This window comes from Saccoglossus kowalevskii, chromosome 4 (genome assembly GCF_978046115.1).
Source record: "Saccoglossus kowalevskii chromosome 4, keSacKowa6.1, whole genome shotgun sequence".
Lineage (NCBI taxonomy): Eukaryota > Metazoa > Hemichordata > Enteropneusta > Harrimaniidae > Saccoglossus > Saccoglossus kowalevskii.
Genome location: NC_140644.1, coordinates 38,625,985 through 38,637,838, shown reverse-complemented (window position 1 = coordinate 38,637,838; position 11,854 = coordinate 38,625,985). Strand labels below are relative to the sequence as shown.

General features: G+C 34.7%; 1 protein-coding gene across 1 annotated transcript; it reads left to right on the top strand.

The window, feature by feature from the left end:
* The first annotated feature begins 825 nt into the window (after nt 1-825).
* On the top strand, nt 826-8,874 carry LOC146747393 (uncharacterized). Its single transcript, XM_085498419.1, has one exon. The coding sequence runs from the start codon at nt 826-828 to the stop codon at nt 8,872-8,874; it is 8,049 nt and encodes a 2,682-aa protein (XP_085354545.1).
* Nucleotides 8,875-11,854: the final 2,980 nt, after the last annotated feature.

The window sequence follows — 11,854 nt, the reverse complement described above, 5'->3', positions numbered from 1 at the left end:
CTGTGCGATGAACTTTTTCAACATTATTTTTAAATTTGCATGGAATATCATGCTCTCTGTGCAAGCTGCATTTTAATTTATGTTTTATAAGTATGGGAAAAAAAGAGCACACATATTGATCTAAGTAAAATGACAGTTTCACACAGCCTAATGGGGAAAAAATGTTTAACTAGTCTTAGTGTAATTGGTATTTTTTTTACAACGATTATGAAATGATTCCATTCGACTTGTGATTAGTGATTTTTTATGACTGGGAAATTTGATTTTGGCAATGAATCAATAATATGCATTAAAACACTGTTTGCATCAGATGTCCATCATTATTGCAATACTGATACAATACAAATGATTCCGTTTGGTAGGATAGTAAAAGGTTTTTGCATATTAGGTTGCTCACTGTATGCACATAGGGATAATGTATTATTCTACAATCTGATTGTTCTTAGATTACTCAGATTGAAGTCTGCGTATGAAATTTTCAAATTTTCATAAGCCTTTAGTTATAGACTTTTAGTAAGTGACATTGACTCATGAGCTTGTATTTTTTCATAAAGGGAAGGTAAATATTGATTACAAATAAACCTGTTACCCAAAACTATTACTAGTGCAGGCAAGTTATTTTTAGTGGATGTGCAATAATTGATGAAATGTAGATTTACTTTATTGGAAGAATGGTTGGCATAGAAAGTAATCGACTTGAATGTTGTTAATTTTTAAAACTCCAGTAAAGTACCAGTATGGAGTAATTGTGCACTTCAAATTATCAACACTGTGGTGTTGTTGCTTCAGTGTTTTTAAAAATGTTTTGCAATGCATGTGTGAATAATGTATTCTGCGTTTTGGTTTATGTCTTGTTTCCAGATGCCTCGAAGTAAATACTGGAAGAAAGGAAGGAAACACAGAAGAAACTTGACCACAACAGAGGATCCTGGCCTCTTTACAAACAGGAATGACAACGACAGTAATGAGACTGAGGATCCTGGCCTCTTACAAAACAGGAATATTGACATAGAGGATCCTGTCCTCTCAAAAAACAGGAGGACGGAGGATCCTGGCCTCCAGCAAAACAGGAATGACAGTAGTGAGGATCCTGGCCTCCAGCAAAACAGGAATGATAGTGAGGATCCTGACCTCCAGCAAAACAGGAATGACGGTGAGGATCCTGACCTCCAGCAAAACAGGAATGACGGTGAGGATCCTGACCTCCAGCAAAACAGGAATGATTGTGAGGATCCTGACCTCCAGCAAAACAGGAATGATTGTGAGGATCCTGACCTCCAGCAAAACAGGAATAATAGTGAGGTTTCTTGCCTCCTGCAAAACATGAATTACAGTGAGGTTTCGTGCCTCCAGCAAAACACAAATTACAATACTGAGTATCTTGATGAATTTCAGGATGATGATTGTCAAAATGAGCAACGAAAGGACACAATGCTTACAAATGAATTCCGAAAGGATGCAATACTTACTGATGAATTGAGAAACCAATGTGAAATAGATTACAAAACATTTGATCAGCTTCAAAAGCTGTTCACTGACGGGAATGTAAATGCAATCAGTGGCAATTTTCATCAAGGAGATCCATTTGTTTTCCCATCAGAAAATGTTGGAAGACAGTGTGTTGCTAACTGCTTACTGTCACTTGTATACAGTAAAATTAAAAAAGTAATATCATGGGATAGTTATGATTTAGACACAATTTTGAAAGCTGGCAATGAATATTATAATGAATTGTCCTCAAGAATTAATGCAAAATATCTTTTAGTTTCTGAATTGGACAAAGAAGTGGAGTTATTTGACACACGATTTTCTGTCACAGTTGGTAACAGTTTAGTTGGTTTAATGAGTTCCCAGCAACATGCAGAAAGCGAGTTTGTTGTATCACTAGATAGTGCATTGTACAAAACATTGTCTGAATTTGATGCTTCTTTTATAACTTTTAATGGAGCAACGTTTGCTGTATTGAATGCAGATGGCATTTACTGTGTATTTGATTCACATTCAAGAAATTCTGAAGGCATGATTGAACCAGATGGCTTGAGTATTCTCTTGCAAATGAAACATATTGAGCAGGTGTATCAACACTGTTGCAATCTTGCAATATCCATGAATGTAAGTAAAAACACACAGTTTGAAGTAACAGGAATTAGTGTTGTTGCTTCCAGAGAAGTATCAAATGAAATTAATGTAATGTATAGTGATGATGATTTAATGATTATGAATGAGTACAGAGAAGTTACTTTTACATTTAATCCACTTGAGGCAAGTACATGTGTAGGCATTTGCAGGACACTTGGTTTAACGTATGAACATCAAACTGAAACTTTAGGGCATTTATATGGTTCTGAACTAAGAGATCCTTGTCGTACAAAGAATATTGAAGGTGATGGTAATTGCTTGTTCAGAGCTTTATCATATTGTATAAGTGGTACTGAGCAAAATCACCAGACTGTAAGAGACAAGATTGTGCAACACTTGCAGTTGAATGCCCAACTTTTCTCTCAATATCTTGGACAGGAATACCAATCAGTTAATGATTATGTAACACGATCAAATATACAATTGCCCGGTGTATGGGGCACAGAGGTTGAAATTTTTGTCGCAGCTGATATGCTGGCAACTGATATTTATACATTCAATGTTGATAGGTGGAGACGATTTACTCAAACTAATAAACGCTCTCAGAATATTACTAATGGTTTGTATTTAAAGCACTGCAATGAAAACCACTATGAAGTTGTGAAGTGTGTAAAGGTGCATGGTGCATCAAGAAATTGTACAAATAGTAACTGTGATACAGAAAATGTAGATATTACTAAACAATGTGGAAGGTCATTTATAAACACTATTGATGATATACCTCTTGTGAATCTACCCAAATCACAGAAATCAAACCCAGGAAGAAAACGTAAATCTCTATCCAGACGTCAACAATTGAAAGTCAGACGCGATAAATATCATGAAAAGAAAAACCTACCCATTAGTGAAAGTGTAATACCCAAATCAAATGCTAAAAAACCAAGATATGTCAAGGAGCAAGAACTATATCACGTAGATTCAGAATTAAGGGAGAAAAAGAAAAAGCAGAGTTATGACAAATACCATGAAAACGCTAAGTTCAGAGAAAAAAAGAAAGCATGTTGTGCAGCTCAGTCTGCTGAAAAGTATCAGCAAGATGCTGAATTCAGAGAAACAAAAAAATCAAAGTTTACAGACAAGTATCAGCAAGATGTTGAATTTAGAGAAACAAAGAAATCAAAGTTTACAGAAAAGTATCAGCAAGATGCTGAATTCAGAGATACAAAGAAATCAAAGTTTACAGAAAAGTATCAGCAAGATGTTGAATTCAGAGAAACAATAAAATCAAAGTTTACAGAAAAGTATCAGCAAGATGTTGAATTCAGAGAAACAAAGAAATCAAAGTTTACAGAAAAGTATCAGCAAGATGTTGAATTCAGAGAAACAAAGAAATCAAAGTTTACAGAAAAGTATCAGCAAGATGTTGAATTCAGAGAGACTAAAAAGAGGCTGAGTGTACAAAAATACCAATGTGATGCAGATTATAAGCAGAGCTTGATTGTACGCAGTATTAACCAAAAGGTGTATATGAAAACAGAAAATGAAAATATTGAACATGTTACAGCTCTATTCAAATGTGAAGTCGCCAAAGGGCCGGATTGTATTTGTAGTGTGTGTCACAGACGCCTATTTCGAAATCAAGTGATTATATGTAATAAACGTGCTTTTGACAAGGAAAGAGAATATATTGCACAGAAGTGTATAACAGAGACCTATGTACATGCATGCAGCATAGCATGTAACAAAGAATGTCAGTTAAAGAAAAGCTCTGCTGGTACATTATGGATTTGTTATACATGTCAACGAAAACTTTTGCATGGAAAGATGCCTGCAGTAGCAGTTGTAAACAACCTTGACTTGAAAACTATTCCTGACGAATTAAAATGCCTGAATGATTTGGAGCAACATTTAGTAGCATTGCATATTCCATTTCTGAAAATGTTGGCTTTGCCAAGAGGTGGTCAGAAAGGCGTTCATGGGCCAGTTGTTTGTGTACCATCAAGTGTGGTGAAAGCAACAAGCTTTTTACCAAGAATTGAATCAGAGGATCAGACAATAAGAGTTAAACTGAAGCGAAAACTTACATACAAAGGTCACTACCAGTTTAAATGTGTTAAAAAAGGTCATATCAAAAATGCTTTAGTATATCTTCAAAAGAATAATAAATGGTATGAAGATGTAAAATTCAATGTGGATTGGGAAAACACTCTATCAAGAAATGAAGACAATGAGAATTCTTCTGACGAAGAACATAGTGAAATATCTGATAAAGAGAATGAATCAGACGATGTTCATGGAATGTTTGTTGACACATGCTTACAACCACTTGACATAGGTCAAGAAGTTCTTGATTATCACTTTGATGATGTATGTGTTGCACCAGCAGAGCACAATAAACCAGTAAGAGTCCTGATGGACAAATGCAATGAAGCAAAGTGCTTTCCAGTATTGTATCCAACTGGATCCCCAACATTTCAAGACAACCGTGAGGTTCGAATAACACTAGGACGGTATCTACATACACGTTTGATGAATGCTGATGGCAGATTTGCCAGAAATATAGACTTTATATTCTATGCACAATATTTGTCTGAATTGGAGCAGGTCCAGTCAAAAGTGTCAATTGCTCTTCGTAAAGGAAATGGTATTGCTTGTGGTGAGAAAGTGACATCAAAGGTTCTAACAAACCGAGACAAACTGATAGAGATTATAAAGAATGATGAAGGCTATAAATTTATGACGCCTATCAGAGGAACACCACCTTACTGGCAAGCTACCCAAAAAGATATTTTTGCAATGATAAGGCAATTAGGTATACCAACCTGGTTTTGCTCATTTTCATCTGCTGACTTGCGATGGAAAGAAATTGTGGAAACAATACTTCATGAACAGGGCGACTATAGCACTTCTGCTAATGATCTTGATTGGTCTCAGAAATGTGAAATACTAAGACAGAACCCAGTAACAGCAGCTAGAATGTTTGATCACAGATTCCATTATTTTTTAACTCGTGTAATAATGTCTTCAGCACGTCCCATTGGGCATATCAAAGACTATTTTTACAGAGTAGAATTTCAACAACGTGGTTCACCACACACGCATTGCTTATTCTGGGTGGAATATGCTCCAATTGTGGACAATGATGCTGATGATAAAGTGATTGATTTTGTTGACAAGTATGTAACTTGTAATATGCCTTCTCTAGAAGAGGATTCAGAATTGCATGAAATGGTAAACAAAGTCCAAAAACACAGCACAAGACATTCAAAATCTTGCAAGAAGAAAGGCACAAATTGCAGGTTCAATTTTCCACGACCTCCTTGCACAAGGTCATTCATTTGTCGACCTAATGATGGAACAGATGAGTTGCAATTAAAAAACGTTTTAGAAGGAGATTCTGATGTAACTGATGACGAAGATTCTAATATGGGAATACATAAATTGTCTATGACAAAAGAAAGTGCAAAGAAAATTCTTGGAAATGTTTGGAAAGCCCTTTCAGATAATCAAAAAGAATATAAAAGTGTAGATTCTTTATTCTCAGATATAGGAATTACTCAAGAAATCTTTGAAAAGGCAAATAGATTATTAACAAAGAAAACATCTGTTGTTTTGAAACGACAGCCAAATGATGTATGGGTGAATCAGTATAATGCAGATCTACTCCGTTGTTGGGATGCAAACATGGATATACAGTTTGTTGTTGATGCATATTCCTGTGTTGTATATATTGTTTCCTACATTTCCAAAGCAGAACGAGAAATGGGGTTATTGTTGGATCATGCTCAAAAAGAAGCTACAAAAGAAGGCAATGTTGATGCTAAGAAAGCATTAAAACAGTTAGGAAATGTATACCTTCAAAACAGAGAAGTTAGTGCCCAAGAGGCTGTATATAGAGTATGTAATCTGAAGCTGAAACAGGCATCACGAAAAGTCCAGTTTATTCCAACTGGGGACAATCCTGTTAAAATGAGTTTGCCATTTGAGGTCATCAGAAAACAAAATGAATGTGCTATTGTAGATGAAGATGATATATGGATGACTAGCATAGTTGACAGATACAAAGCTAGACCAGATGGACAAGAGTTTGATATGTTGTGTCTTGCTGCATTTTGCTCAGAGTACAGAGTTCTTTCAACATCTGAAATGTCAAATGTCAATAATGAGAAGAGAAAAAATCCAGCAGTAACTTTGAAAAATAACCTTGGTCATATGCAAAAAAGGTCTAGAAGTGAGCCTGCTGTTGTAAGGTATGCAAGATTTTCAGTGACAAAGAATCCTGAGAAATATTATCAGAGTATATTGCAACTTTTTCTCCCTCATCGCATTGATAAACATTTGAAACCTGTTGAATTTGAATCTTTTGAAAATTTTTACCAAGATGGAGCAGTTAAATTGGGGAATACACCATTGGAAAAGGTTAAATTGATCGTTGACAGAAATCGAGCCTTATTTGAGAAAGAAGCTGATGCTATTGACACTGCATCAAAATTACTTGATGAATGTGGACAATTAGAAGATGCATGGGCAAACATATGCCCAGAAACTGAATCTGAACGAATCGAGTGCCTTGAAGAAGCACAGAAAAATACTAATGATAATGAGTATGACACTTCAATTCCTGATCTAGAAGAACAACCACAGATTTCAGATAGCCATGTTGTAGTACCTTCTTGTTCAATGTCAAAGATTGAGGGACACTCTATGCTGAGAAAATTGAATGTGAAGCAGTCTGAAATATTTTACAAAATCCGACAGTGGTGCTTGGATATAAACAATGGATTGAACCCAGATCCATTTTTTGTGTTTGTCACTGGTGGAGCTGGAACTGGGAAAAGTCATTTGATCAAATCTGTGTATTATGAAGCTACACGCATTCTTGCTCGTTCATTACCGAATCCTGATGATCTTTCTGTACTTTTAACAGCACCAACTGGTGTTGCTGCATTTAATATTGGAGGTATGACTGTGCACAGTGCTTTATCAATACCAGTTAATGCAAAGCTACCATATGTACCACTGGGCAATGACAAGATTAATAGTGTTCGTTGTAAGCTAAACACTCTTCAAATCCTAGTGATAGATGAAATTTCCATGGTGGACCACAAATTACTTGCTTATATCCATGGTCGATTGAGACAGATTAAACAAACTAGCAGTCATTCACCATTTGGTAATGTTTGTGTCATGGCCTGTGGTGATTTTTACCAACTGCCACCTGTAAAAGGAAGTTCATTATGTCTTGGAAATGAAGTTGTTAATCTGTGGAATGATAATTTCATGATTGCAGAACTAACTGAAATAATGAGACAAAAAGATGTTGCATTTGCTGAGACACTTAATAGGCTGCGAATTCATAAGAAAGGAGAGGCACTGTCTTCCATTGATGTTGATATGCTTGAAGGTCGAGAAACCGGTGAGGAGAGTGATGCAATTCATATTTTTGGTACAAATGCACAGGTTAATGCATGCAATGTAATGATGCTTCATAAGCTATGCACAGATCCTGTATATATTGAGGCTCAGGATTATACCAAAAATGCAAAGACAGGTAAACTGGAAAGGAATCAAAATCCCCATAAGAAGGTTTACATGAATCTGTTACCAGAAAGTATAACATTAGCTACTGGTGCAAGAGTGCAACTTACAAAAAACATAGATGTTTCAGATGGTCTAGTTAATGGTGTATTTGGAACTGTAAGTCACATAACTATGATACCAGGGAATAATTTCCCGTCTGCAATATATGTAATATTCGATAATGCCAAAGTGGGTGAAAAGTTACGAAAAACAAGTGCAATTTCTTCAGCATTGCCAGAAAATAGTACTATCATTAAAATTAATGAAGACACTGTTGCACCAAATGGTGGTATCAGAAGACAGTTCCCTCTTAAGTTAGCTTGGGCTTGTACAGTCCATAAAGTACAAGGTTTAACTGTAAACAGAGCTGTTGTTAACTTAAAAAAAATCTTTACATCAGGACAGGCTTATGTGGCTTTAAGTCGTGTAACAACTTTGAGTGGACTTATTGTACAGGAATTTCGAAAATCTGCAATTTATTGCAATGACAAAGTGCAAGCAGCATTGGAAAGCATGCCAAAGTTCATCATTGAATCATCTGAGCAGTTGGGCACAAACTACATGTGTACTTTTATTATGCATAATGTTCAGGGCTTACAGTCCCATATTCAAGACATTCAAAATGATAATACATTCTTGATGTCTGATATAATATGTCTCACTGAAACATGGTTAACTGACAAGGAACCTGATTTTGACATTCAATTGAATGGATTTAGTTTTAATCACAAACCAAGATGTCTTTCTTACAATATAACTACCGATAATACAGCGAAGTTGTTAGATCAATGTCATGGTGGTGTAGCAGTATATGCTAAACAAAACAAATCATTTAAGATTTTGAATTTGCCAATATCTAATATGGAATGTATGGTATTTTGTTTAACTCATTTGAATTTAACTGCTGCTGTTATATACAGACCAGCATCATATCAGATAGAGATATTCAGAGAAAGTTTGCTTGTCCTTCTAGAAGAACTAGATAAACAACAAGGCGGAACAATTATTATGGGTGATTTCAACCAAAATATCCTTGTTTCTTCATCAATTATGAAGCTACTGCAAGAACATGGTTTTAGGCAGTGTGTATGTCAACCAACTACAGAAGCTGGCACACTTATTGATCATGTGTATGTCAAAGGTATAGAAAGTGTTAATGTAACAGTTCAGCCGCGATATTTTAGTTTCCATGAAGCTATACGTATACTTATTTGATTTGTTAAAAAACATAACAGAAGAATCTCATATGTATTATATCCGTCTTGTTTAATAATAATGAGTGCCCACTCCTCACAAGAAACTTTTGAGTGTAGGGAGGAATAGATCTGGCGGCTCCCTTTTTTGTTTTTCTTCATTTCATTGTGGGGAACATCCATAAAGTATGCAGGGGGCTGGGGTTTCTGGGGGTGATGGTGGTTTGCTAGTCTTCAAGGCGTTTTTAATTCTATCATACCTGTTTTTTATATTTATTCTATTGTTTCTTTTTGTATTTTTGATTGCTATATTTATTAAATATTGCAGCCAGTTTGGTCTTTGCAGATAATAGTGAATGTGAGATAAACTAATATTGATAATAGATCTATCACTGTTATAACTGATATTTACCTTATTTTCTAGCTTGAATTCTTGCCCTGATTTAGCCTTTGCAATTTATTTTATCAATATTTTCACTACTTAATTGACAGTAAGTTCTGCATACTTTATGGATGTTCCAAGTTTTTTTAAAATCTTATATGCATATGATATTCACTGGCTTTCTTTGTTGTGCATGTAGTATGTGATAATACCCATCCTGTTGATATATCTATCAATTGACAACATTTTATTGATAAAGTAGATTATTTCGTTGCTTGGTATCAACACTACATATACGTTATATATTCACCTGAATAAGCTGTTAGTGTTAGTGTGTTAGTAATCGTATTTGCAACATGTTGACTATTGGTGATTTGCTAACATCACTATCACCATTGTGATAATCACAGGATGTATTATCTGTCACAATACTACTTTGTAATGATTTGCACCTTATGTATGTTTCATACAGTGAGTGTCACTAAATATACTATAATTTGACGAAGGTCACGAGTATATGCCACAATCATTGTCAAAACTATTTAAACTTTTTTACTACTAGTGTACCTACCTTGATTACTTTATATTACTTCATAATTTATATACTATATTATTTTTTAAATTGCAATATTTTATGTATGTTTATGAATTTAAATTTGAAGCAATTATAATATACAAAGATTTTGTTACTTCCTTACCCACAGTAATTAAGCCATTGATTGTTTTATATTCATTTTGTTGACAGGGTGGTTATCTTGTCATATGAATACCATGTGATGATATTCACCGTGTTGACAGGGTGGTTTATTTGTCATATGAATACCATGTGATATCCACCTTGTTGACAGGGTGGTTTATCTTGTCATATGAATACCATGTGATGATATCCACCGTGTTGACAGGGAGGTTTATCTTGTCATATGAATACCATGTGATGATATCCACCGTGTTGACAGGGTGGTTTATTTGTCATATGAATACCATGTGATGATATCCACCGTGTTGACAGGGTGGTTTTATACTACTAGTGTACCTACCTTGATTACTTATATATTATTTTTTTAAATTGCAATATTTTATGTATGTTTATGAATTTAAATTTAAAGCAATTATAATATACAAAGATTTTGTTACTTCCTTACCCACAGTAATTAAGCCATTGATTGTTTTATATTCATTTTGTTGACAGGGTGGTTTATCTTGTCACATGAATATCATGTGATGATATCCACTGTGTTGACAGGGAGGTTTATCTTGTCATATGAATACCATGTGATGATATCCACCGTGTTGACAGGGTGGTTTATCTTGTCATATGAATACCATGTGATGATATCCACCGTGTTGACAGGGAGGTTTATCTTGTCATATGAATACCATGTGATGATATCCACCTTGTTGACAGGGTGGTTTATCTTGTCATATGAATACCATGTGATGATATCCACCGTGTTGACAGGGAGGTTTATCTTGTCATATGAATACCATGTGATGATATCCACCGTGTTGACAGGGTGGTTTATTTGTCATATGAATACCATGTGATGATATCCACCGTGTTGACAGGGTGGTTTTATACTACTAGTGTACCTACCTTGATTACTTATATATTATTTTTTAAATTGCAATATTTTATGTATGTTTATGAATTTAAATTTAAAGCAATTATAATATACAAAGATTTTGTTACTTCCTTACCCACAGTAATTAAGCCATTGATTGTTTTATATTCATTTTGTTGACAGGGTGGTTTATCTTGTCACATGAATATCATGTGATGATATACACCGTGTTGACAGGGAGGTTTATCTTGTCATATGAATACCATGTGATGATATCCACCGTGTTGACAGGGTGGTTTATTTGTCATATGAATACCATGTGATGATATCCACCATCTTGACAGGGTGGTTTATCTTGTCATATGAATACCATGTGATGATATCCACCGTGTTGACAGGGTGGTTTATTTGTCATATGAATACCATGTGATGATATCCACCGTGTTGACAGGGTGGTTTTATACTACTAGTGTACCTACCTTGATTACTTATATATTATTTTTTTAAATTGCAATATTTTATGTATGTTTATGAATTTAAATTTAAAGCAATTATAATATACAAAGATTTTGTTACTTCCTTACCCACAGTAATTAAGCCATTGATTGTTTTATATTTATTTTGTTGACAGGGTGGTTTATCTTGTCACATGAATATCATGTGATGATATCCACCGTGTTGACAGGGAGGTTTATCTTGTCATATGAATACCATGTGATGATATCCACCGTGTTGACAGGGTGGTTTATTTGTCATATGAATACCATGTTATGATATCCACCATCTTGACAGGGTGGTTTATCTTGTCATATGAATACCATGTGATGATATCCACCATGTTGACAGGGTGGTTTATTTGTCATATGAATACGATGTGATGATATCCACCATGTTGACAGGGAGGTTTATACTGTTGGCGAGTGTTATATTATCATATCTGCCCTGTTGTAATTTCAATTTTGTAACATAAAGGAAATTTCTGTTTTTTATTACTGTTTAATGATAAAACCACATGATCATATATAATGTATTTATTGTACTACTATCAACACTGAAAC

Excerpts from the sequence above, each read along its gene's own strand:
- LOC146747393 (XM_085498419.1), top strand. The coding sequence starts at position 826 with ATGTATTCTGCGTTTTGGTTTATGTCTTGTTTCCAGATGCCTCGAAGT.